Raw genomic sequence first — 26,769 nt, forward strand, 5'->3', positions numbered from 1 at the left:
AGATTTTGCCTTAAAATCAAGGTATTTCATCTTTGGTGATTATTTCCTTTATTCTTCTAACTGAAATGTTTAATCAAGCAGTGACATTGTAAGGAGAAATTAAATATTTATCATCACTGGGGCTTAAAACATTTAGACACGAGACAGATGTTTTTCTGTGTTTATGTTTGCGGCAGCAGGTTTTATCCTAGAGTGCGGCATTGCGGATTACCGCATGAAGTTTGCAGAAGTGGACCAAACGTGGCACCAAATTTAATCAAGACTATGTTCCTATTACAAAGAGATTTGACAGCCGCCGGAATGCGAACATGGTCATATTTGAAATAGCTCTCCACAACACACCTGAAAATGCAGAAAATGCTATGCTACAATAATAATACGGACAGCAGCTAAATCCCCGGCAAAAATAAATTACAGACGTTTGACTGAAATAAATTCCTGCTACTGCGGACTCTCACTATTGAGGACACTAATTCGCGGTCCCGAGGGTGTCCGCAATAAAGGGAGTTGACTGTAAGAGTGGAAAACGTTACCTTGTTGAGCATCAGAAGGCAACTTGTGCGGCAGTGGAGCATCATGGTACACAGCAAAACATGACATGGCGGGAGAGAAAGAGACCGTGTGTTCTTTTGCATTGTAACATGCTCTTGCTGATATTGAATCTAGAATATTGAAGAAAAACGATAAAAAGGTTGCAATGGGTTACATGTGTACAATATCTGAAACATAAAGTATCTAAGAGTATTTCTTCTCAACCCTGGACAGTTTGCCGGTAGGTACACATTGAAATCTTGTAAATTTGTAGAGCGCATAATTCCATGACGAGATGATCAAATGCGCTTTTCATTAAATACGAGTATGGGGACACTCTCCAGTTCGAAATTGGAATTTGGAAATGTTGGAGAGGGTAAAACCGGAGAACCCGGAGAAAAACGTCCCGGAGCAAGGGCGAGAACCAACAACAAACTCAACCCACATATAAAGGCCAAGTCCGGGAATCAAACCTGGGCCACAATGGTGGGAGGCGAGTGTTCTCACCACTGCGCCATCCCTGCTTCCCATGAAACAACCCAGGAAAAAACACAACGGCACAAACCAGATATCAATAACTCGAGCTACTGTCGGATAGACAGTAAACGGAGTCAAGTCCCGTCTGGCTATTGCCACGGACTCTCGCTCGACCGGGCCAAATTAGCTCTGACGTAATGAACGAAATGATAGTAAATTTTACCTTCTAATACTGAAGTAGGAAAAAAAAAAAGAACTTACTTTTCTTCATGAGGTGATCAATGGAGTCTTCTAAAAGGAATTTGTACTCTGAAATCAAGTCCGCGCTAACGAGTGGCTGTAGAGGAGAGAAATGTGTACAACACTAATGCGTTCTATTAATCTACATGACAATGATGACCGCTCAAAACAATTTATTGATTCTTCTGTTGCTGTAGCGCAAATTCCAAAAGAAAAATTACTTAAATTCCGAAGGCCTTGGCTCTTTCCCTCCCGTTGTTAAACAATGAATCTTGTGTTGTACTGTCTTGTCAATAAGATCTTTAATACCTCTTTGCAGCGGTTCAGTTTACTGTGGCATATCCTGCACAATATTTGAGTCTGTGGATGAAATCCTAAAATATGACCTTTCAAATAAAATCTACTGAGCAGCATTTTCCTGTGGTGCTCAGTTTATTATGCGGAACAAAGGGGTTCTAACCTTTCAGTCTCTGGATGAAATCCTAAAGTGTGACCCGGCATTCAAATGAAAGCTACTGAGCAGTATTTTCGAACTTTTGATCCTGTAGATGAAATCCTAAAGTGTGACCATTCAAATAAAAGCTACTGAGCACTACTTTCCTGTGGTACTGCTTATTATGCTGTACAAGGTACTTCTAACTTTTCAGTCTCTGGAAGAAATTCCGAAGTGAGACCTCTAAAATGAAAGCTAACGAGCACTACTTTCCTTGACTCTGTCATTCAATATAATTCTTTTCAACTTATTTAGTTCCACCAGCAAAGCTGGTGAACGGTTAGAAAACATCAGACGCACCTTTCTACGCAAGTTTCTGGAAATTCTTGGAAATGCGTTCCTGTAAAAATTCATGGCCAACTTCATCTGCCACACAGCACCCGCATCAGGCTGAGAATCCAAATTATGGACAATCTAAAAAGTAGCAAGTAGACGAAGAAAGGGTTAACTTTTTCCCAACATGTCTAGTAGTATAAAGCATTTGTAACCTGAAAGATTCATTGATGGATCGTGGATGAGAAAAGATAAGATCAACAATGAATCGATTACGGGTTATCTGTAGGTTATCTGATTCTTCTTCCTGCCAACTGAAATTCAAGATCGATCAGACAAGAATACCTTCATGACAATGATTCGTGCCATTTACTCAACATTTACATGAGAGGAAAACCATGCACATAACAAATTATAAATACAGTCATCCTTCTTTTAGGCGGACATCCTCAGGATCAGCTCATTAGTCTGTGTTACAAAAGGCTAAGATATAGACAGAAAAGTAAAATTCGGTTCAAACTAACCTCCCTCGCAGACGCTCTTTTGGCTCGTCACGCAATCTTTCTTCCTCAACGGAAGATTGCGTGACGAGTCAAGAGAGCATCTGCGAGGGAGGCTTGTTCAAACCAACTGACGGCGTCCGTCTTAGAGAGGTCTCCCCTTTACAGAGGCGTTCGCTTTGAGGGAGTTCACTATACGCAGTCACTCTTAAGGAACCCTCCTGTGTTCTCCTGTGTTCAGGCAAGTTCGAGTTTTTAATGGTTGATAGAAACCGAGAACTTCCCGCCTAATTGTTTAAAAGCATAACTCAGTTGAATTTTTTCTTGCAAACTGTTTCGCAATCTCGCTGCGCCGTTGCGGCACAAGTTGCACGGATCTTTGCCTGGTGTAACATGCCCTGAAATGGACATGTTTCGCAACGTTTTTGTTGCAGGCATCGTTGCACGAAGAACCGAATTCTACTTCTCGCAACGGTTGCGCCAACAAAAAAGTTGCGAGATATGTTCACTTTAGGGCATGTTACACTAGACAACGATTCGTGCAACTTGTATCGCAACAAAATTGCGAGACAAATTGTAAGAAAAATCGTCCAGTGTAAGAGCGCTTTTACAGATCTATTCATCAAAGAAATTCGGTAAAATGGGCTTTTTCTAGTTAGTTGGATTGAGCTTTCGGCAAGTTTTCTCGCAAGCGCTCCCAAAGTAGTCTATCGGAAATGAAAACTCCCTTGCGAAGCCAATCAGATTGCAAGTTTACATAAAAGCCACTCACTGGCTTATGCTAATGTTCATGGAGACTTCGGACTCGTGGTGTAATCCACCTTACCGAAAAAGATGGTGACTGATACATTTACCCATAATTCGTAGCGTCGGAAACCTTAAAAACGCGTGCAAAAACGTACAGAAAAGTTCTAAAAACTTCAAACTTTAGGATACACAGGGACGAATTTCGCCAAAAATATGGCTTTCTATGTGCCTATCGGCTGTATTAGGCTCACAAGGTATTGTGGTAAAATGTACAGCCGCCATCTTTTCCCTTACGGTGGTTAGCAAAACCGTAGCTAATATTGAAAGCTGTGTAATTGAACCTAATGTCCCATTCACACCAAGGCTTAAACACGTTTAAAAGCTGTTTAGTTTAACACAGTTAAATTGTTTCCTTCATAAAATCTGCTTTCGGATTTTTGTCGACTACAGATTGAGCCCAAATGAAAGCATTAAGTTAAAGTTTACTTGAATCCTATGTCAAAGCCAATGGTTCAGCTTTCTGTTACCAATTTTCATTTTTGTTAAACATGGTTTAATTAAACATGTTTTGTTGGTGTGGATCAGGCTTAAGTCTTCTCAAAAGCGCTACTATAATCCATTGGTACGTAACGGTATATCAGCACCTACATGGTAGTTCCGTTCTGTACCACGTCAGCGAAAAACGAACTTTATGTTGCAATGAAGGTCATTTGCAAAGTGGTGCTTACCCACTGCAAAACCAATCATAATATGCAGCGGAGTACCCACCTGCCACATGCGCAGTAGCGTTTTGAGCACATCAGGCTTCTCCTCTGTGACGCATTCCACTAAGGCAGACGAGATGAAAGAACTCAACCTTTTTTCCTTTCAAGAGAAAGATGGAAAATACTGCAAATCGATCTTGCAATTTCTTACGATTACCTGATTTTGCAATTTTGTGGCTATCCTAACTCCAAATACTAACCGGCTAACCGCAAGCTACCTAAGCTAAATAGGCTGACCAGAGTGCTATTTTGTTAGTTACCAGTCTATCGCGGTAAGTATCCGCCATTTCGAAGTGGGCGTGAAAGAAAAAAAAAAAAAAAGTTGCCCGCCGCGGTCAAACTTTGGCCCAAGCTGTACGCGTATATATTGCCAACTTGTATCATGGCACGTGAATTCTATGTCGGCACGTGGAATTGTATTTTATCGCCTAGCAGCCGCTTGTTTTAAATCGCCAGTTTTTGATTGCTTTATATAGCCAGCTTTTGAATCTGTACCGGTCATTCGTTGAAGTTGCATGCTGAGTGTGGTCAGCTCCTGACCATACGAAACAGAGTTTTATTTCATATACTGAGATTTTCGCATCAAATTTTGCTGTGTGAAAAAGCGTTTCGAATTTTACTTCGACCAATCAGAGAGGCGAAACGAGTTTCTCACACGTGAAAAATCGTTTCGGCACGTGGAATTGTATTTTATCGCCTAGCAGCCGCTTGTTTTAAATCGCCAGTTTTTGATTGCTTTATATAGCCAGCTTTTGAATCTGTACCGGTCATTCGTTGAAGTTGCATGCTGAGTGTGGTCAGCTCCTGACCATACGAAACAGAGTTTTATTTCATATACTGAGATTTTCGCATCAAATTTTGCTGTGTGAAAAAGCGTTTCGAATTTTACTTCGACCAATCAGAGAGGCGAAACGAGTTTCTCACACGTGAAAAATCGTTTCGTCCAATCACAAACCATGGTTTAAGCGAATTGTGTTTTCGCGGGCTTTTTCGCGGTCATCGCGGGTGGCTTTGTCGAGCAGCTTTGACAAGATAATATTTTCGGTGTACTCGAGTTGTTCGTAATTCAAACTTATCAAGAGCTAGGAGGTATTTTTGAGGATGGCTGAACAATTAACAAGATTTGTGTCTCTAGACAAGTTTATCGAAGACCAAAAAAACAAGAACACTCTTTCAAAGACACGAAGAGATGTAAGTTTGCTGACTGAGTTTCTCAACTCCAAAAATGAAACCAGAAAAATCGAGGAAATCCCGCCAAAAGAGCTTAATGAACAGGTTTGGTAAACATGTACACATAGCTCTCAAGTGTTTTATTGTTATAATGAAAGTACACAAACGCATCTGCGCTGAACAGGTTTGGTAAACATGTACACATAGCTGTCAAGTATTTTATTGTTATAATGAAAGTACACAAACGCATCAAGCGCGTGTTTGATTCGTCAGACGAAGACAGCCCTACGCAGTGACAAACTAAACTTTATTGGCTTTACCAATTTTGGATTTGTTTCTTTTGTTATTTCCTTATTTAATTAAGAATTGAAATGTTTGCTATCCTTTGCACCAGTTATGATTTTTGCTTGGTGATATTTTCACATGTCGATTTTAGTAAAAACTTAATTTTTCGAAGAGAATTTAATACAGGAGTTTTGTAATTATATTAGAGAACCAATTAAAGCTGGATAAATAAAAAAAATCTCAGTATGTATAAAATAAACAAAGTACATCATGGAAAGCGCTTTGTACGGGATTTTCACACTCGTTGGTTTTGTATCAGAAATCTCACTCGTTCGCTGCGCTCACTCGTTCGATTTCAGATACTTCACCAACTCGTGTGAAAATCCCGTACGCACGCGCTTTCCATGAAGTAATCTCTAGTAGCAATAAAGCGATGAATCACTTCTGAAGCCTGAATTATTTTTTTCCTGATTATATTCACTGCTCCTGTAAAGTTGAGCGCTCTTCACCGAAAATTGTTCTGCACAACGAATATTGCCAACTTGTATATATTGAGAACGATGACGACAAATACAGGAACGTTGACTCTAAACCCAAGGGACTATGTTCCCTCTGTGTATCCAGCCTCCCCTCCCTCGTTCTTACTTACCACCACCCTCTCCCTCCTCCCTCTTGCTCACTTACCCTGTCATTTGACAAATGTTTATCGCCAAATAACTCAGCGAGTGCGATGAGATTTGGATCTGACGAAAAGCTTCGCACGACGTCTGTCTAAAGAACACAAACAGCATAAGGCTGAGTCAGCAAGGAAGACCACTAAAAAGATGGTTATTGGTGACACTAACTGGCAATTGAGACTCCTTTTTTAGGGCGATTTTTTTGGTTAAGCTTGAGATTAACTAAATCAAAAAACAAAATAATGCCTTCTAAGAGTTTGCTGTTGGATTTCGTCCTTGCCCCGAGAGGTTTTTCTCCGGATACTCTCTCCTCGAAAACCAACATCCAACATATCCAAATTCCAATTTGATCTGGAGAGTGTTCTGCGCTTAAATATATTGACACTTGAACCCTTTAAGCCCCAGTGGTGACCAAACTCTAATTTCTCCTTACAATGTCACTGCTTTTATTAAACATTTAAGTCAAGATTTATTTTACTTTTACTTTATTCTCGATTTTTCCTCGTCTAAACAGTCCCATGCACTAATTGAGGAAGTAAAACAGTTAAAAAAAAAAAAAGAAAAGAAAGAAAGGAAAGAATGACTTTTACCTGTTCTGTTTGAGCGGAGAAAGTTTTTGCGAGGATGTTTCGATGTCCCTGTTAAAAATGAAAAAGCAACTCGGTTAGAAGGGAACTTCAGTCAGAACCCAAAAAGCTTAAATTCATAGGGGACTTCCTTTGTTCCTAATTTGATCAGTTATAAGCGGTAATCAAAGGATTATCATGAAACAAGAACCAGTAGTTAACAGGCTCTTACAGAAAAGGGGAGATATTGCGTTCCAAAAAATCACGACATGAAGGGAAAACATGTAACATGTGCCAGAGACGTGTCAACTATCCTAGTTCGATTATAGGGCTTTCTGTGGTATTAGAGGGTACCTGGGATCTATCCCGAAAAGCAGCGGACGGGATGCATGCCCCCCTGGGAAATTTTCGAGATTGCACCCTCAGAAACGCTGTTTTCGGCGTTTCTGAGACCGGAAAGCAGTTTTCTATCCCTGGATTATAGCTCTGGTCATTTTTGAAACACCTTATCATAAGAAGAAATCCTCGATTTGTTGGTCATTTTTTTAACTATCATACAGTTGTGTGGGAGATAGCAAAATGTTTTTCAAGTGCACGTTAATAGATAGCGAATACTGTCAAACTGTCAAATATCAAACTCTCAGATAATAAACTAGTCTAATCATCAAGGTCCTCATCAGAACCAAAGGTTGAATCATCACCGTCACATCAAAGTATCGGACATCATATATCAAGCAACCCGACGTTACATCCGGCCTCCAGCCTCAAACGAAAACCTGACGATTAGTTTTCCCCCTCTCCTAACTGCTTACAACAATTGTTACGATTTACCAAAAAGTGATTACTTCAGTTGCTCTTTACGATAGCTAGAGCGTCATATTAATCGCTTCATTGTGGAGCTAACCTTAGGATCATCAGCATAAGAAAGGAAACCTGTCCTCCTCTTCACGAACAATGTTCCCAAGTTGGATGTCAGCAAGCTGAAAACATCAAGAACGAAAACAAGAGATTATTTCATCTCCGCGCAATCTCGCACCCAGATCTTCTCAAATTCGCGGGAAAATGGTGACGCGACTGGCGTCTGGGCAATTTCATTGACCAATCAGATTGGAGAACGTGGCAGATTTGACCAGTTGTTTTCTCCCAGTATTTTGTTTCTGTATTTTTTTTTCCTAAGGAAAACATTTGAAAACGAGATTTTTTCTCCGGGGCCAAATTCACGAGGCCCCCCTAAGTTAAGTTGTATCCTAAGCACTCTTTTATTCACCAACCTTAAGGACGGTGCCTACTTTTGTTATTGCGCATACGTCCTGCGCATCTCGAGATACTCGGGTTTCCTATGGGTGGTGCCTACTAAAACAGGGATATTTTTGCGTGGTTTAAAACTATGCCGAGAAAGCAGAACTTAGCAAGTGCTCTTGGTATCCAAAAATAAAAGTGGGGGTAACCATGCATTTTTTCAGAGATGATAAAGCTTCAATATGGCCTAGAATAAAACGCCATACATTGGTTTGTGTTTTACTGGTTTTTTGAATTATTGCTGCTTAATTATCTCTGAAAAATGCGTGGTTACCCCCAGTTTTCTTTTTGGCCCTTGCTAAGATCTGCTTTTCCCGCATAGTCATAAACCGCGCAAAAATACTTCGGTATTAGTAGGCACCGTCCTTAAAATATACCATCACATTTATTCCATTGCGCATATGCCACACATAGACATTCAAATCCTAGCAGTATGCAGGATGTTTGTTCCATGAACCTAGTTTAATGGCCTTAGCTCCCACGAGTTTCCTGTAGCTCAGTGGTAGAGCATCCGAACTAGTAATCGGAAGGTCTTAGGTTCGACTCCTGATAGAAGCACTCGGATTGCTTTTTTCCGAGTATGCCTGTGTCACTCACCGAATAATACTCATCATTCTACTCATTCTCATTCAAAGTACTGTTTCTTAACAATAGTCTATTGTTGGGCGAGAATAAATCTTAACTTAAGGGAGCTTCCTGAATCTCGTCCCTGAAGATAAGTTATTCACTTGGCACTTTCCCCAAAATTGCACTCATTCAAAATACCAGAAACCCTGTAATGATAATCCTCTGAAAATACTCAATGACTACAACCAATTCTTACTTGGCACTGCTTTTGTCGTCTGTAAAATCTATTGTAACCGGCCAATAACGCAATCCCGCAACCCGGATCTCAAATAAAATCACAAAAATAGATTAGAGCCTGATCAGTAGTACTTTGACAACAGTACATGAGTTCAGGTAAGGATGAGGGATAGGGGACACTTTGTGTTGTTTCTCACGACATGATCACTATCAACTCCAAAACATTATCGGTAACACATTTCTGGGCACGAATGTTAGGACTGCGAAAAAGCGCCCATAGCAACCAATTTGAACTTTGTTGTCCCCGCTTTTAGTTCGAAAGAAATCTTTATCTCTTTCCCACATCGAAAATTTAATGGAAGTTTCCACATTTTGGGGGTATTCGAGAGTATGTTTTATTTTTAGCTAAAGTAGATAAATCTATCTTACCCCTTTAAGCCCTAACAGTGATCAGCATCAAATTTCTCCTTAAAATGCCAATGCTTATTCAACCCCTGAGGTTATGAGAATTAGGATATGATCACCCAAGGTGAATTTTTTTTATATTTAAATAACTTCTCCCAAGTACTTTTATAAGAAAAGTATGGAGACAAGATAGTAGAATTTGTTTATGGATATTAGGGGTTGTTAGGCCATAACTCGAACTATCATTAGGGATCCTGTCATCTCATGCATGTGAAGAGGTAGCAGTCACACGCAAACACAAATCCAGGTGTTGTTTCCTTAAAAAATCAGAAACGTTGCGTGGCACACAAATGCGATTTCATAAAGCAAAAATGAAAAAAAAAAAAAAAAAAGGAAGGAAAAACCGACCGGAAGCGAACTACGGGTGGACCACACGGCTGGAGCAGTTTTTGTTGTATAAGGAAAAGAAAAAAATTACTACTTCCACTGGATGGGATGCTAGTCCATCGCAGGGTTACCCCCAGTAGTATGTTGCCGGTACCCGATTTATTCACCCGGATGAAGAAGGACGATAGAGAGATTTAAAATGGCGTTTTAGGCAATCGGCAAACGTGAGATTCCCGTTAAACTGCCACTTGGCGAAAATTTTTATTTCTATTTTCCCCCTTTTCGTGTTCTAATCCATTCAGTGAGTTCGTAATTGCAAAAATTGCTGTAAATTAGCTTTGTATAAGCTTACTGATCCTGGGAATAAGTGGCCGAAAACCGTCGAAAACCAAATGAGAATAATGCAGAATACCTCTAGCCTTTGACGCTTACGCAAAACTACTCAATTTTACCGAGACAATGAAAAACAGCATCTGCGAGCGGCAAATGTAGGAGAAACATGGTCATGTGGTCATTTCTGCCGTTCGCCGTTCACCGTAAACATAATTCTAAATTGCTCTAATGTGAAGGAAAGTGTAACTAACACAACAACAGGATGGCTGTGGCTCGGCCCCAAACATTCGAACCTCCGACCTTCAGATCTGACAAACAACGCACAAATCGACACATCCACACACTCCCACCAAATAATTTCTCACAAATTAATTTACCATTTTTATAAGCTGTAGCTCAGGTAGAATGCACGGCGCAGTCAGCTTTAAACTCGTCTCGGGGTAGAACTGAGATTCCTGCAAAGTCGGCAAGATACATCAGAGATATGTAATACAAACTGATATCTTAATCCAGTACACAGCAAATGGAATGGCCCCTAAAGGTTAGGGATTGCATTTGATTAAAAAACAAAACAAAAAGAAAACAAAAATTGAGCGAGCCTCACTGATTGTAACGTGCGTAGCAAGCGTTTAAGGGTGGGGGAGGGGGGAGGGCGGCATTTTTCACTGTTTGTGCGCACGGAAATTGGGACGAGAGAGAAGAAAAAACGGAGGACAGGGGGAAAGGGAAAGGAGAGAATGGAAACCTCTGCGCCTCTTCCACTCTCCCCCTCCTCCGATTTTTCGCTTTCGTACCAATTTCTGCGCGTTCAAAAGCCGAAAAAGATACAAAAAAACCCAATAAAACGTTTGATTACATTGATTGTATATGGTAGTGGCTCAATGCTAACCTTCAATGTGACTTCCAGAGGAACATGGCAAGCCTTGTTGGTATCCACTTCACGAGGTACAAGGACTCGAGGCTCAGCCGCCAACACGTATAAATGTCGAAACGCTTGCAAATGATACCTGAAAGGATTCATCGGCACAAAAGACTTCAGGGTGATAACGGAACACAAAGAAACAAAAAAAGAGAACAGTTTTGCGAGAGCGAAGCTCGCGGAAAACAGTGAGCTGTAAGGAACAGATAAAGGACAAGGACAAATACCAGTAAACGTTTTTAAATTCACACAAAAGTTATTGCGTTTGTTATACAAAAAATATTTTCACTAAAAGCACGCAGAGCACACCTAGGACATTCACCTTTTAGCGTTTCCTAGCGACGCTTTGTGATTGTTATGTCAACGCACTCGCTTGTTCCAACGAACGCACGTTCACGCGTCGAGTACGAGTTTGCAAATTTCAAAAAGTTTTTGAGAAAGCTGGCGAAATTGGAGAATAGTTCTAACGATTTACTGCTAGCAGTTTGACAACATGGTTGTTGCTGTTACTACATTCAATAAAAACCTGGTCAGTTGTTACCTGTTATCAGTACTGGAGATGGGGAATCTAGGATAACAAGCGCAAACTAACGCAGCAACTGCCGGTCCACTGGTGCTGAGGGTAAACCTGAATGAAAAATAAAGAAGTAAAAATCAACAATAAAATCGAACGACGTTTTGGAGTCGGTATGACAACATTTTCAAGTTCAAAATGATTAGAATAAGTTTTAATCATTTTGAACTTGAAAATGGTGTCAGGAGGACTCCTACACGTCGTCGCTTCGATTTTATCGTTAATGTTTACTTGCTTATGTATTAATGGTAATGTATCTATACTGTTAACGCAGTATCACAGTCTCATAGTGGCTTACAATTCTTCTGTGGTGTGAGATCGGACGTCAGCATGTAAAGGCGCCACTAGCAATCGTTATCAGTCCATGTTTGATCTCATCCACCCACCCAACCCACGCATGAATTTGAAAGACAGATGAAATCAGAGATAGAGATAGACCACCAAATGCCAGTTATTTAAACAGAGTCTAACTTACGCCGAGGCTTAACACAATAAGTGGGCCTCCAAATCTGTTCATAAGTGGTTGATTTTAAGTAGATAAATAGTTTTCTAGTCTGGGATGCAAGCCTTCTTGTTACCATCAGCAACAGACAATGTTAAGACATGACTGTTGGCAAAATTGAAAATGGCTTAGAACGCGGTTTTGTTAAACATCGTCTAAACTGTCTTTTAATAACTGACCCTAAGTATCTAAGTTTCTCGTGCACAAAACACTCCTTGAACATCGAAAGAAAGATGTCAAGTAATTTTCTCAGAGGGAAAACAAACATAAGCAGATTTTTTAGCGATGTCTTCAAGACACAAGGGTAGAACTTAACTGGAATAAATTGATCTAATTTTTTCAATTTTCTATTCCATCCTGATCATCTGTAGCCAAAGACACTTGTTTCTGTTTTCAGAAAAGTACTTGAGTAACAAAAAAAACTTATGTTTGGATTTAGCCTGACCGATGGACAAATCATCAACCATTATTTCCATCGACGTAAATCTAGTTTATGGCACTGTAATAGAACGATAAAAGCGAAACTTCTTTTGACTCGATAGTGTGAAATTCGAGCAACCCGGGTTCAGATCTGTGAAAATGCCATTACAGGAATCTAACTGTATTGTACGCATAGAGTAAGTTTGACTTAAGCTTCACATGAGGTGTTTACAAATTGCATCTTACCTTCCTCCTCCTAGAAACAGGAGTCCAATCGCCATGTGAACAGCCATGTGACTGCCATAAGGAACATCCGGGGAATGTCTCTTGCGCAGCTGCCGAGCGATCCTGAGCACATCCAAGTTACCAGTCCCCGCCATCACCTGGCAACAGTCAAACCAAGATTGAGTGCAAATTTACTGGGCAAGTACATTCTACCACAAATCTTCTTATTTGATTAGCTTGCATAAGGACTCAAACCATCAAGATAAACCTTAATCTTTAGCGGTAAAGCCACTCAAGTGAACTGATTCATGGAGATTTCAGAACAGATATGGAAAAATTGCTTTACTTTTGTACTGACTTTAAAGCAGAATTTAGGATTTCCCAGACGGGGACGTAAAATTCCCTGATTCCTTGATCACAAATAAAGCTGTTATTCACTTATTTTTCCCTAACCAAGGCAACCTTAGTTTATGCTAATAAACGCTTTTAGTTAGAATACAATGAAGGTAACTGAAAAACAACAATTTATTCGACAAAAAAGGATCGTTATAGCAAAGTTAATAGAAACGCATAGGAAATGGTCAAGAAACGCACAATAGCTGTGTTTCGAATTTCAAGCTAGTCACGTGATCAGAACAAGCAGAGAAAAGCTTCCAGGCATAGACTGCAAAACAGTAGTTCTTCTCTCAAACGCGAATGGTGAAAACCGCAAACTCGCAACGAACGAAGCTCCAAAGCGTAGATTCTTTTAAATTGTAGTATATTATAGTCGAAGAATCCACGCTTTTGAGCTTCGTTTCCTCGATTCCCGTTTACTGTACTCTAGTAAACAGATTAGTGAGTCGCTAAATAGGATAATGTTTGAAAATTCGTGCTACCGCCGCTCTAATCTAAAGATCTACAACTTCTACAGTGACAAATACTGCTCACGAACATAGCGCGGGTTCTACCAGTACAGTATCTCATAGCTATTGACCAATCAAAACGAGGGTAAAATTATTAACCATGTTCTTACTTACCATAGCAAGGGACAGGAGAATGGTGTTAAGACAAGTCTCTACTGTAGGCTTCCCTGGCTAGAAAACAGTCATATTAAAAGTAAAACGCGATAATGAGAACTGAGTTTTAAAACTTTATGTTGCTGCATTCATGTTGCGGCTTAATCTCAGTTGTCGCGTGCCTCAAGCTTTCGCTTCATCTCCGCTCTCGGTCCCTATAATTTATGGGTTTCGTCTGCTTTTGATCAGTCGAAACTATCTCGTGAGTTGGTTTTAATCAAGTTCACGAAAACATGCTTTAAACATTATTCGCATAATGCACCGCCTGATGTGAACACTTTTCATAGTAAAACATGTTTCATTCGTGATCAGACTGAGTTTGGCTTGATGTGAACGCAGTAATATTTTGCTGGCCAGAGCTTAAACTAGGTTTCAGAGCGGTTTTCAATTGAGCGTCGAAAGCAATTTCGCGTTTGCTTTGGTTTTGCATTACTACGCTCTGGGATTGGTTAACAAAATCCCGCGCCACTTTCTCAACCAATGAGAAGCAAAACCAAAACCAATCGTGTTTTGGCCGCACGCGTTTTCCCGTGGTTGGCGCCAGTTAAATGTACTTGCTTCGAATTCTGATTGGCTCGTTGTGTTGTTTACATCTGTTGCGATTGGCCAGAGTAATCACTTTGGTTTTCGTTTTACGACACTCAATTGGAAACCGCTCTAGTTGCATCAAAATGTTACGCAGCATAAATAAGGTATCTCTACTTCCCTACTGGATTGAGTGGCTCGTCCATTGGAAAGTCATTCCTTGTATTTTGTCAAATTAATATGTTGCCGATACACACTTTGGTTTAGACAGACAGTAACAAAAAGGTAGAACCAAGAGAACGACTGCAAGCTACTGCAGCTCGTCACGTAAATGACGAAGCCCAGTTGTTAGAGCACCTGACCCGGGTATGAAAGATCATGGGTCCGAACACGGTCGGCGACACGAACGTTTTTTGACTCATACTAAGGATACACCCGATAAATATTTCTTAAAATGGAGCAAAGTTTCTTCAGAGTTCACATCGAAAGCGGGAAAGAAAATTCCAGAGGACTGGTGAAAACAATGAGTGAAATGCTCCACTGGCTGAACAATTTGACGCTTGACACAAAAGTTTCCTAAATTTCTTTGCCTTTCAACCATCAGCTAAAAACAATTTTGAGACAAAAACCCTGAAATTCCATAAGTTTTCCATCACCCAAACAATTTTTTTCTAATTTTCATGTGTTTTCCATGCCTGGAATGCAAATTTCAAATTCCATGACTTCCCATGACTTTATTTCCACGACCTTTCCATAATCGTGTGAACCCTGTCATTGTCCAAGGAAACAATGCAGTAGAAGAAACTTTCAAGCGGGTACAATTACCTGTTCCACAGCGCTGCTATTCAACAGTTCCTTGCAATATTTGGTGTAGTGCATCTGTAGTACAAAGAGGAAACATTCGTGATTCACTTGAGGCACAGTAGTACTTCACTCTCAAGGGCGGGCAAGTTCCAAAGTGGAACAAAATCGAAGATTTTAATTTGACATAATTTCCAGAAGCAAGCGAAAAGTATCGCGCAGTAGCTATTATGTTGTAACCGGTTACAAGATCTGATGATTCTGAACTTCCATGGTAACGCGAACGTTTTATGATAAAAAATAAATAAATAAAAATAAATCACTTTATTTAAGTGTCATTGCCTTTAGCACAGAGCACTAATTGGGGACACTTTCCAAGTCGAATTGGAATTTAGAAGTGTTGGTTTTTGAGGAGAGGGGAAAACCGGAGTACCCAGAGAATAACTTCTCAGAGCAAAGACGAGAACCAACAACAAACTCAACCCACATATGACACCGAGTCAGGAAATCGAACCCGGGCCACATTGGTGGGAGGCTAGTGCTCTCACCACTGCGCCATCCCTGCTCCCCACTCTCATTAATGACAGCAAATAGAATACAATACCAGGCAGTTGAAAGCTTGATGATTCGCTGATCCTGCAAATCTTAGCCCCATTGCCATACAACAACCGGCGATAATGTTGACCTTTGCTTGACTGAAAATACAGATAGAAATGAGTGGATGATTTGGTCAGAATAACAAACTACAGTTAAACTAAGGCACAAAGAGAAATCACATACCTCAGAGTTTCTACGTCGATGTCACCGCTTACTGCCTCCATCTCTGTAGAACTGGAATCAAACTTTTTAATAATCTGTGAAAGAAACGAGAGAGGCATTTCAGTGAAAAACTGGAAAGTCGGAATTCTATAAAGGCCAACGAGCATACTGAACCGGTGACTAAACAGCATTCGATGATACCCTTTCGTTGTCAAACGAAGAATAAGGTGATGTAGTTCTGACGATTTTAGCTGTGTATACAATCTTATAACGTGGCCGTAGCAGAAATTGCCTGTCCTGCCGTTTATTATGTTGTAGAAGGTGGGTCCAGCTATTTTGTCTGTGGACGAAATTCTCAAGGGTGCAGAAACTTCCGTGCTGCCGTTTATTATGTAGTAGAAGGTAGCTCTTTTAATAAAGTCTGTGGACGAAATGCTCAAGTGTGACCATTCAAATGAAAGGTACTGACCAGTAAAGCTTTTTATTCTGTGGTTGAAACTTTTGAGTCTGTGAACGAAATTCTCAGGGTGACCGCTCAATGAAGCTATCAAGCTGTACACTCTTGTTGTGCGTTTTGTTATCATGTAAAAGGTGGTTTTTTATTTTGCATCTGTCGATTAAATCCTCATGTGTGACCATTCAAATGAAAGCTTTTAAGCAGTGCTTTCCTGTGGTGCTTTTTGTTATTTTGTAAAAGGTGGTCTGTCAATTAAATCCTCATGTGTGACTGTTCAAATAAAAGCATTTAAGAGGGTGTCTTTTTTAAAACCACCCACTCGAATTTCGCATCAAAATCAATCTTGCCTGAAACTCTGGCAAATGAAAGCCTACACCAAAGCAAGAAATAAGCAGGTTTGGTTTGGTTCAAATTGATCTTGTGCTCGCGCTGTGAGCCGTTAAAAATTTTGCCCCGTCTGGGGGGAAAAGGGCCATCCCGAAAATTGAAAATTAGGCATATTTCGTAGCGCTGTAAAATATTTTATTCGCAACAACTAACCACACATTTTACATCAAATTGCTCATAAACCTTTCTAGTTTTCTAATACAGCAACAATTTTTCTCTTAGTGCAGATAGAAAGGCGAAATTATGCGTATTATGGACCCCCTCTATTGGCCATCGAACGAAGGCTGGAAATGGCCTTAGATTAGAGGCCAATTTCTAAAATTTGGGACCTAGCTGAAAGCTCTAGCTTATACAGCCGTAAAGTATAGTCATTTAGTGGCAAAACTATGCAAAAACCCCTGTACGATTTCAGTATTTTAAAAGTTATGACCGTTTGTATCAGCCCATGTGCGAGCATTCAAGATACTTCCGTCTATTGTCAAATTCCCTACTCACAAGCACATTTTGTCATATAAACGATTTACCTGCTTCGCAAGTGGAGATAACTTCCAAATTCCCCCATTTTCTAGTCCCTCAGATGTTTGAATTCCGTAAAAGATCCAGTAAATAGGCAGCTGTAGTTCTCAAAACTTTACAACGGCCTCCATCGGGTCGCTTGTCAACAGACCACAGCTCGAACACATGACCACATTTCGCGATAAACATCTTACTAATGCATCAGCTCAGAGCTGAATGTCTCCGGGAATCAGACAATAAACTACTTAATTCCGAACTTAAGAAAGAAAATTGAAATATAAGGGCCTCAATTTCGAAGAAATCTCGCTACTTAGATCACTAAATAATCGAACACTGTTGTGATTGCTGCTTCTGAAGGTAGGTACTTCATATATGGTGGTTGTTACGTCCCCATATTTTATTTTTCGTAATCACCGTATGTGCAAAGTATGCAATGTACCTTGCGCTCTTTACCTTTTTTTAAGGTGGATTCCCACTGTCGCTAAGAGAAAAAGATATAAACAGTTTGCACAAATATAAAAAGTTGAGCCTCACTCAGCTGTGAAAAAGCCACAATTTCGCCAGCCTCGCCACCGAGGCGACTAACCACATACAAAGAGTCTGCGGACTCTGGGGCGCGATTGTTACCTTGAAATGGCCAGATGCGTACTAATGAGACCGAAAATCATGCTGGGTTTACAACAACACACTAATATTTTGTTCAGTGTTACAGGGGCGGATCCAGGATTTCATAACGTGGGGGGGGGGGGGGGGGGGAGGTTGTCAGTCGGTATGAGTCCATATGGGGTCCAGGGGGACATGCCCCGCCAAGATTAACATCGTAAATAAGATATTTGCACCGTTTTCAACCCCTCATAGTGGCCCCTTCAACCCTGGATCCGCCTCTGTGGCACCAGATACAAGTGACCAAATATAAACTGTACAATCAGATGACGGTGCTGTCCATAGCTATGAAATGTCCTGAACTTGCTGTTCGTTTTGATTCTGCTGAGTTCACAGACCTGACAGTCAGTTAAGTGGTCAGCTTCTTGGTGAAAATTAACGTGCTATCAGTGTTTTTTCTGAGATGTTTCAAATTTTTTACGGTTGTTCTAAGAAACAATGCTGTCAGACTACCACGCAACAGATAATAAACCATTCTATAGCATACTTCAACTGAATGATTTTCCGCTAAGAGCGTATACATCATCATAGAATATAATGTTACAGTTATTCGTATCTTGCAAACACAATTAATGTGATGGAGGCCACTACAGCCGTGACGCTGAACTCAACTGTACATTTTCCACACTACAGAATGATGTGGCTAGGTAGCTCCATAGCCTTGCGACATGGACCGGTGACAAACTATCGGATATGATCAGCGAATGTGAGTGTGATGGTTCTAGTGAGTAACACACATTCGCGGATCATATCAGACAGTTTGTCTATGAGAACTTTCTTTTTGTCTCTCGATTTTACATGGATCACAAAGTGAATACAGATGGTCTTCAACATGGCAACATTAAATTCTTGGAGTGTGTTGCTGTGATAACGTTCACAGAGGTCATAGGTGTCGTAACAGATGGGATGCGAGACGTTGATTTCGCTGTTTACCATGTCTACCAGATCTTGTCTGTCAGCAGTTTCCTTCAAGCATTCGACATCTTCCTCATCATCCACCGACATTCCAACAACACCCTGACCTTTGCGACGCGTTGCTGCTAGCCGCGAGAAAAAGCTCTGGACTTGAGTCTTCGTCAACCATTCGGCTCTAGTGAACACACGCTCATTCGATTCATTTCTGGTGTTTCGCATGTCTGCTGCAACTTGGGTAGGATCGGCCTTGCGCCCAGTTCTTTCTCCAAGTATAAACCGTGCTGTAAGGTACTCTTTAACTTTCTCTGAAAATCTAACGTTGATCCTGGGTTTGCTCAGAGCCCACCCTGTTTGTAGAGGTGAGCTAGCAGTAGTGTCTTCTTGAGAGGTTTGTGGCGCCCTGGAATGTAACGAACTGCTCTTGCTATCAGCTGTATTTACGGATGAGAATTTGAGTGCCCAGTCCCTTCTGATCGCATCATACTGGTTGAACTTGCTAACAGTATGCTTGCCAACGTCCAGGTGTAGCTCTAGCTGCGCAAACGTTTCGAAAGCCTCAACACATCCAAGCACAGAACATTCGAACAGTGGTATCGGGCTCTCATTTGTCTTGCTGGTTTCTGAACGATGCTTGACTTCCCGCTTATCCGGAGGATCGTAAAACCCTTGAGATTCTATCGTTTTTAGCACTGTTGGGTCCTGGTGCTTTGTATAGATCTTGTCATACGGAATATACTTCCCGTTACCGATACCATAACATTTCCAAATTCGCATGCCAGAATCTTCATATTGGAAATTGTGGAAGCTACTAAAATTGTCTATCTTGTTTACAGATAAGGTCTTCTTAGACTCGTTCACAATGCTGACTGCGGCGGTTGTTCCCTTCACTGGGTGTTGCGTTAGTGCTTGTCTCATGTCCAGCGCAGTTAGAACGTCGTGACCTTCATTGCAGTAAGTACGGATCGAGGACTTCATTGGGCAAAGGATGCGATCACAGATATCCTTTCCAGACTGTGGCTCCGAGTAATGGTAACTATCGAGTGCAACGCCAACTCTGTTCGCGACATCTCTCATAGCGGCTAACAAGGAGCTGTTGTGATAACAACCAGCTTCATCTGACCTTAAGAAGACTCTCTCGAGCAAAGGGTTGTTGACTTTCAGCAGGTTGAGCAGGTCTTCTAGAATTGATGTCACTGCGTACCAGTCCTGCGTACATTGGTCGAATAAGTGCGCGTAGGAGATGACTTCAGTCGTTCCAGACTGGCTTCGAGATATCACGCTACTGATGTGCCAACTCAGCCCTCTTTTTCCAAACCAGTCGCTTTGTTTCTCTCTATAGCGCAGTTGCAGAAACTTCATTGCCCAATCTACCACAATGAGACACGAGCTTGGGTCAAGCTTTGCGAGGATATCTTGCCTCGCGCATTCTTGGTTGACAGATCGCATTATGTGAGCTTTCCATTGGTTAATGGTCTCCGAAGCCTTCTGGATATCGTCCAGCAGGTCATCTTGTTGTTCTTTGCTATAAAAGTTCAAGGTTCTGTCATCCTTGACAATCAGGGGCATCTTGCTCAAACAGGAAGTGACGTCATCGCAATTAGGACAGCAAAGCGTATGTTCGTGGGAACATTAGAGAGATTTAGCTTCGCGTTTACGGCTAACGCCAAACGGGAAACGTCAAGCCCGCTGTTTGTTCTAAAATGCATAAACTTGTGTTTCTCGTACTCACTTCTCTCTTTTTCGTGTTTGCTCGATAGCTGTCGCCGACTGGGTAGAGATAAGCTTAAACCAAATAAGCTTCATTGTTTTTCATCAAAGAGAAAATTTCAGCCTGGCGTTTGCCGTTTGCCGTAAACGCGATGCTAAATCTCTCTATTGTTCTTGTAAATCGCGATCATTGGGATCACTCAGTCCAAATTTACGACAGTGGTCGGGACATTGGCTTTCATCATCCTCGCAGTGACTCTGGTAATTAGTTTTGAAATATTTTTTACCGTCTCGAAGGGATGTACGCAATTTATCTGCCGCGCTCTTCTCCAGGCCTATTTGGTCAAGTTCGTCTACTATTCGACAGAGACGATCAAACGCCGCTGACCCGTCAGCTGCTGTGTTGTCTAAGCCACTAAGGGACTTTTGTTGGGAAGCTTCCCTTACCTCGAGAATGCGAAATAAAGTCGCACGGCTTAGTGGATCGAATTGTTCTTCTTCGCAGAACTGAAGGTACTGCTTGACCATTGTTGACCTTGTGACTTTGCGAATGACATTTGGCATTGTGATCTTCTCGCCACTAGTGAGCCTCAGTTTCCTCGTACCGAACGCCACATCTTGATAGAAGTAGGGGCGGTTGACAAAGTCTAAAAAATGGTCAAGTTTCACTGGTGGCAGTCGAACTCGATGGGACGGCGATTTTTCTACTAAGGAACCTGGACCACAATCTCTCGCATGAGCTCTGGCGCGTCTGATTTGCCACTCTGTCAACTTGGCGTAAGGTTCATGGATCTTCTGAATCTTCTTGACTGGATATCGATATGCATATAGGCTCAGAATCTGGGTCTTTACGTTTCTCGTCGTAGCATTGCTATAGGCTTGCATTAGTGGTAAAAGTTCTCCATAGTTGGTCTCTTTATCTGGTGAGAAACAGGATTGAAATAGCTCCTGTCCAGCCTTTGGTGCTATGACGTCGCACACGAGACTACAGGCTTCAGTGGCCTTATCAATGCACACTTCTTTCTCGTCTTCCCTTACCTCATCCCATGTGGTCTTCAGCTGGGACGTTAAGGGACTGACCTGACCAGCATTGGTTGCCACTTGGTTCAGATTCTCCATAGCAGCATTGAACGCTGATATTGCCGACTCGCCAGCACTTTCAGCTACCTCGTCGTCTTCGGAGCTCTGACTGTTCGAACCGGGTCTATACTCTAAAGTCCACTCAGCTGTGCAGGCAGCTTCGTTTGGTCGAGCTGGTGTTATAGCAGGGGTTGACGTGACTAATGTAAGATTCATGGCTGCGATACGTTTAGCGAGTCTGAGGGAGTAGTAAAAAAAAAAAACATTATAACCTATCTTCACTTATTGATCCATTGTAAGGTTTTATCCCAGATCGTGACCACTATAAACAACATTATACTCCCCTGTAAATAACCTCAAAATAAATACTGCTGTTTTATTAACAACCGCTAAGAAGAAATAAACTTCCAAAGAAAGTCTTGTTCGCAAGCGTTTTCCATAATAGCAAATACAGGTTACTTAGTAATATAATAAATTGGCTTCATTCATACGAGCAAACATCACCTTGAAGGCTCATCCTTCTGTTCATCACTTTCCTGGGCCAGCTGCTGCCCCTGAATCCAAGCCATATTTTCATCAAGCTTGATTTTGTGTAGGTTAGAGCAAGATACACAAATCACTGAAAAGCACAGTAAAAAATAAGCAATACAGCGCTAGGAAAGAAATGAAAATCGAAACTTATTGAGGAACGTAACACAAACCAAACAAAGAAGATAGGCACGCAATGCATTCAGAAATGATTACATTTTCAGACATGAGTTTTGTCGTAATTTTAGGCTATGGGACAAATTCCGAAGAACGCTACCTTATTATGTATCCGGTATTGAAATGAACAGTACAGGCTAACCGCCTACCCCAGTTCACCGTATGTCAACCCGACGTTCTCTCCAAAGATGTATACTGCATTTGAAAATTTGAACTTTGCAACGCAGTAAATTAAAGAAATCTCTGTTCAATCAATTGCACTACCCTGCATATTTTATAAACAAAATCCATAGTCCACAGTCCGGATTCCTAATTATAACCTAATAAACTAGTAGATGGAACCTGTTTTTGTTACATTGCTGGCTGCCAGGGCTCGAAATTGCGACTGATAAGTTGCGGCTAAAGATTTGCAGTAGTTGCCATTTGGGGACTATTTGATAGCCAAAGTTCATTTTGAACAGGAACAAATTCCTATTTCATGTTGCGTGATACAAGATTAGCGCGTAATTTAGCCATATGAAACAGCGATTTGTTGGAATGAAATGTTTCCAATCAGAACAATTTCCTTTGTAAAAAGGCGCTTTATTTTTGTCTTCTTTTAATATAATTATGTAGTGTAAATGTAAGAAAATTCCACAACTTCTGCGAAATTAAACATGCCACGAAACAAGGTCCGATTTATGCAAATTTCGTGCAAAAGTGTAATTCGATATCATGTTTGTTTTCATGACCACAGAACTGGTGGCTTGTTTCTTTCTCTTTTCTTTCTTTTTTCTTACTTTCGAGCCTTGTCAACTTGCCCGTAAATATTTCCACAGTTTGTTATGAAAACAAAATAATTATTACAAAGTCAGGTATATCTCTTGCTTCTTGGAAACAAATTTTGCCACCGTAGCAATTTCATTCCTGCGCGCATACTAAGGAAACATTTGGGGAAATATGTTGTAACAAAAATTTTCATCGTTTGCGGCGGAGATTGACTTACAGGATCCTACTGGGACTTGTTTTCCGTTTTCCTTTGACATAAAAGGGTTAACCGCATTTCTGGTCCTGAGTTTCTTTTTTCTGCCGGAATGCAGTGGGTACTGACAGGTGCGACGCGGCCGCCAGTTTCTCCCCATGTCACTTCTGTGCTTCTCACAGATCCATAGCTGCTGAAGCTGAACTGAAGAAAGGTCGTGAGGCAGTCCCGACCTATTGATGATAAGCTCATATTCTTGCAAGGTTCCTTGAATCTGACTGAGGTGCCATGCTTGTAACTGGTCATCGATATTACTTCTGCACTCAGACAGCTTTATCAACTTGACAGCGGGATCACTGCACACTGACTCCCCTCTGGTCTCAAATAAGCATTTGCATTCCATTTAAGTAACAGAAAAAGCCAAACGTGCTAAGTAATAAAAAACTAAAAGAACTTTCATCTGAATTACAGTGGAATTACACCTGTACTTTACAAAGCTTTCATCGAAAACGATGTGTTGTCCGCGATACATCTGGATAGCGGAACTCTGTAGAAACCGCATCACGGAAGCAGTCGATCTTTCGGTGATCAACATGGGAGTTATTTCTCAATATTTCTTCGAAATTGAAGCCAAATTTCAATTTTCTTTCTAAACAGCAGAGCAGTATAGTTCATTTTTCGACTCTCCAAGAAATCTGACCTCTTGCTGCCCTTAGCTGAAGTCTTTAGAAGATATATATCGAGAGATCGAACTGTGGTCCGTTGACAAGCGACCCGATGGAGGTTGTTCTAAAGTTTTGAAAACTACAGCTGCCTATTTACTGGATCTTTTATGGAATTCAAACATCTGAGGGATTAGAAAATGGGGGAATTCGGAAATTATCTCCAGTTGCGAAGCAGGTAAGTGATGTCTATGACAAAATCTGCTTGTGATTAGGGAATTTGACAGTAGGCGGAAGTACCGTGAATGCTCGCACATGGGCTGATACAAACGGTCATAACTTTTAAAATACTGAAATCGTACAGGGGTTTTTGCATAGTTTTGCCACTAAATGACTATACTTTACGGCTGTATAAGCTAGAGCTTTCAGCTAGGTCCCAAAATTTAAAAATTAGCTTCTAAACTAAGGCCATTTCCAGCCTTCGTTCGATGGCCAATAGAGGGGTCCATAATACGCATAATTTCGCCTTTCTATCTGCACTAAGAGAAAAATTGTTGCTGTATTAGAAAACTAGAAAGGTTTATGAGCAATTTGATGTAAAATGTGTGGTTAGTTGTTGCGAATGAAATATTTTACAGGGCTACAAAATGTGCCTAATTTTCAATTTTCGGGATGTCACTTTCGCCCCAGACGGGGCAAAATTTTTAACGGCTCACAGCGCAAGCACAAGATCATTTTGAACCAAACCAAACCTGCTCCTTTCTTGACTTGGTGTAGGCTTTCATTTGCCAGAGTTTCAGGCAAGATTGATTTTGATGCGAAATTCGAGTGGGTGGTTATAAAAAAGACACCCTCTTAATAGGTAGTACTTTCCTGTAGTGTTGTCTGTTTTGCTGCTAAAGGTGGTTGTTGCGCCTAGAATTTAATTTATCCCTAAGGAGTTTGCACGGAATTATTTCAGTGTGTTACATAAAAATTTACATACCGCGTCGGTATATAAGCTAATGTTTTCCAGCTAGGTTATTTTCTTCCGTCTCAAGTTTGTATTGCGTCGTGTTCTGCGAGCGGGTATATTTCTCAATTGGGAAGCGTTCTTCGCATTTCATTTTTATTTTCAAGTTTTTTATGGCCACAGTTTTGTAAGTATTTCTCTTAGTTGTTTGCTTGTATATTTCGGTTGTTTATTTCGCGTAGTTCTTGTTGTTTTGTTTCAGTTTGTAATTTATAATTCCCGTTCTATTTTATTTCGGTCGAATCACTCACTAGCACACTTGTTTTGGATTATACGTTATCTTCGTATTTCGCCTTTTTCTTCTTCATTAAACTTCAAGCTGTGGCATTTTATTTTTGTGTTCGTGGCGGCGGCGGCTTCGGCCTGCCACAGTGGTTTTAAGTTTATGGACTTCCTTTAGTGCGAGTCGACTATGTAAATGATAGCTCTATAGCAATACTCGCCGGGTGCGGATTTCTTTCACCATCGAGCTCGTTCCTTATTATTAAGAGTGAAAGAAATGTCTAAACGTCGAGAATTCGGTTCCTGATAAGTCTTGTACAGTTCTTAGACAACGGAATCCAAACTCCCTCTCCTTTCAGCGAACCATTATGTAAACCACGGAAAAATACTTACCACCTCCCCCCCTCACCCCAACCCCCTGTCCAAAAAGGAAGTAGAGAGGTAAGGCAATTCTGGTTGCAAAGCTATAACGAAAATGCATAGGAACACTAGAGAGTGTCAGTTACCGTAGGTATATGACTTTCCACCCAGTCCGTGGACGGATGAATGCTGTCCCACATTATGAGTCCTCGACTCAGAAGCTAGAAACAAAATAAAAACAGAAAACAAACAATTCCGTCAGTTGGGATTCTAAAGGTCAGAATCAAGGTTTTTTGGAATTTGAAAGTAAAGCAAATCCTTCCTTTGCAAGGAAGCATCATTTGTGCCAAGAATCTCACTCCTTATCGGTAACCATTCACTCGGGAATGTAAATTCGCCCACAACAGTCTTGCCAACACGATCAACCTAAATTGTTCTCACTTCTGAAAGCCTGTTGTTGTTTTTAACGACAATCACTCTCCGTTTCTTTATGTCTGGGCGAATGGACTTTACTTTGTAGGCGAGTTTGTTGTGGGCGAATTGACTGTTATTCATCTCACCCGGAGTAAGAGAAAGTCTGGACGAATAAAATCCAACAGGAACTGAGTGTCAGGAGCATCAAGCCAGGCTGCAACAGAACTAAGAAAAAAAACCTTTTTACTAAATTGTTTCAAGGATTAGAGCAGCGTTTCGATGGCTGAGCACCGAGCGTGTTTCGTTATAAAATTTAAAAGCAGACGTGTACATGGGTTCTAAGGCTGGTTAAACACGAGGAAGTTTTGCTTGACAAGTTTTTCTGTCACCATTTTGACGTTGGGGAGCAGAAATGGCGCAGTGGTGAGAGTACTCATCTCCCACCAATGAAGCCCGGGTCTGATTACCGGTGTTGACGCTATATGTGGGTTGAGTTTGCTGTTGGTTCTCGTCCTTGCTCCGAGGGGTTTTCTCCGGGTACTCCAGTTTTCCTCCCTCCACAAAAACCAACATTCCCAAATTCCAATTCGACCTGGAAAAAGTGAATGAATGAGCCACTCCGTGGAAGTCACCGAAAAACCCGTATATTTTTATATATTTATTTTTAATTGTCGTGTTTAAAGGGTGAACACGTTTTCAGTGAGCTTGTTCACAAACTGGAAGAATAGCTCTTGAACAAAGAGACTTGTCAAAGATAAACGTGGGCAAATTCTGTAATACCAGCGAGACTATAAAACCTGACAAATACCGACTTGCCGCGGAAAACGTGCTTGTTTTTAAACAAATGAAATCAAGTCGGACTGCACCCTCATCAGCTATCTCGCATATTAATTGAGAGCGAATAATGATTGTTTCAGTCATATTCTTGACTAATGCTCTACTTAAATAAAAAGTTTGACTTCACTACATTGTTC

General features: G+C 41.0%; 2 protein-coding genes across 3 annotated transcripts in view; both read right to left on the reverse strand.

Moving 5' to 3' along the window:
- The window catches only part of LOC146482411 (anaphase-promoting complex subunit 1-like), a 92,270-nt gene that overhangs the window by 1,073 nt on the left and 64,428 nt on the right, over positions 1 to 26,769 (reverse strand). For both annotated transcript variants that reach the window (XM_085107276.1, XM_085107275.1), the window contains exons 42-59: positions 25,942 to 26,020; positions 25,528 to 25,602; positions 15,756 to 15,829; positions 15,580 to 15,670; positions 15,000 to 15,053; positions 13,611 to 13,667; positions 12,613 to 12,749; positions 11,412 to 11,498; positions 10,841 to 10,958; positions 10,329 to 10,406; positions 8,846 to 8,913; positions 7,628 to 7,703; positions 6,748 to 6,795; positions 6,165 to 6,251; positions 4,030 to 4,125; positions 2,042 to 2,155; positions 1,270 to 1,345; positions 534 to 662 (exon numbers count right to left, since the gene is read on the reverse strand). In XM_085107276.1, the coding sequence (XP_084963402.1) occupies positions 534 to 662; positions 1,270 to 1,345; positions 2,042 to 2,155; positions 4,030 to 4,125; positions 6,165 to 6,251; positions 6,748 to 6,795; positions 7,628 to 7,703; positions 8,846 to 8,913; positions 10,329 to 10,406; positions 10,841 to 10,958; positions 11,412 to 11,498; positions 12,613 to 12,749; positions 13,611 to 13,667; positions 15,000 to 15,053; positions 15,580 to 15,670; positions 15,756 to 15,829; positions 25,528 to 25,602; positions 25,942 to 26,020 (1,544 nt within the window). The remainder of the gene's footprint in view (positions 1 to 533; positions 663 to 1,269; positions 1,346 to 2,041; positions 2,156 to 4,029; positions 4,126 to 6,164; positions 6,252 to 6,747; positions 6,796 to 7,627; positions 7,704 to 8,845; positions 8,914 to 10,328; positions 10,407 to 10,840; positions 10,959 to 11,411; positions 11,499 to 12,612; positions 12,750 to 13,610; positions 13,668 to 14,999; positions 15,054 to 15,579; positions 15,671 to 15,755; positions 15,830 to 25,527; positions 25,603 to 25,941; positions 26,021 to 26,769) is intronic.
- Positions 20,545 to 24,638, reverse strand: LOC146482412 (uncharacterized). The gene is made up of 3 exons (XM_085107263.1): positions 23,150 to 24,638; positions 21,964 to 22,078; positions 20,545 to 21,697 (listed from the first exon to the last, which is right to left on the reverse strand). Exons 1-3 carry the CDS (start codon positions 23,526 to 23,528, stop codon positions 20,545 to 20,547), a joined length of 1,647 nt encoding a protein of 548 aa, XP_084963389.1. The 5' UTR covers positions 23,529 to 24,638.

Source organism: Pavona decussata, unplaced genomic scaffold (genome assembly GCF_977016875.1).
Source record: "Pavona decussata unplaced genomic scaffold, jaPavDecu1.1 SCAFFOLD_46, whole genome shotgun sequence".
Lineage (NCBI taxonomy): Eukaryota > Metazoa > Cnidaria > Anthozoa > Scleractinia > Agariciidae > Pavona > Pavona decussata.

Excerpts from the sequence above, each read along its gene's own strand:
- LOC146482412 (XM_085107263.1), bottom strand. The coding sequence starts at position 23,528 with ATGGAATGCAAATGCTTATTTGAGACCAGAGGGGAGTCAGTGTGCAGT. Across the intron at positions 22,079-23,149 it reads ACAAGTCCCAGTAGGATCCT|TGATTTGTGTATCTTGCTCT; the intron begins GTAAGTCAATCT and ends TGTGCTTTTCAG. Across the intron at positions 21,698-21,963 it reads CAGAAGGATGAGCCTTCAAG|ACTCGCTAAACGTATCGCAG; the intron begins GTGATGTTTGCT and ends CTACTCCCTCAG.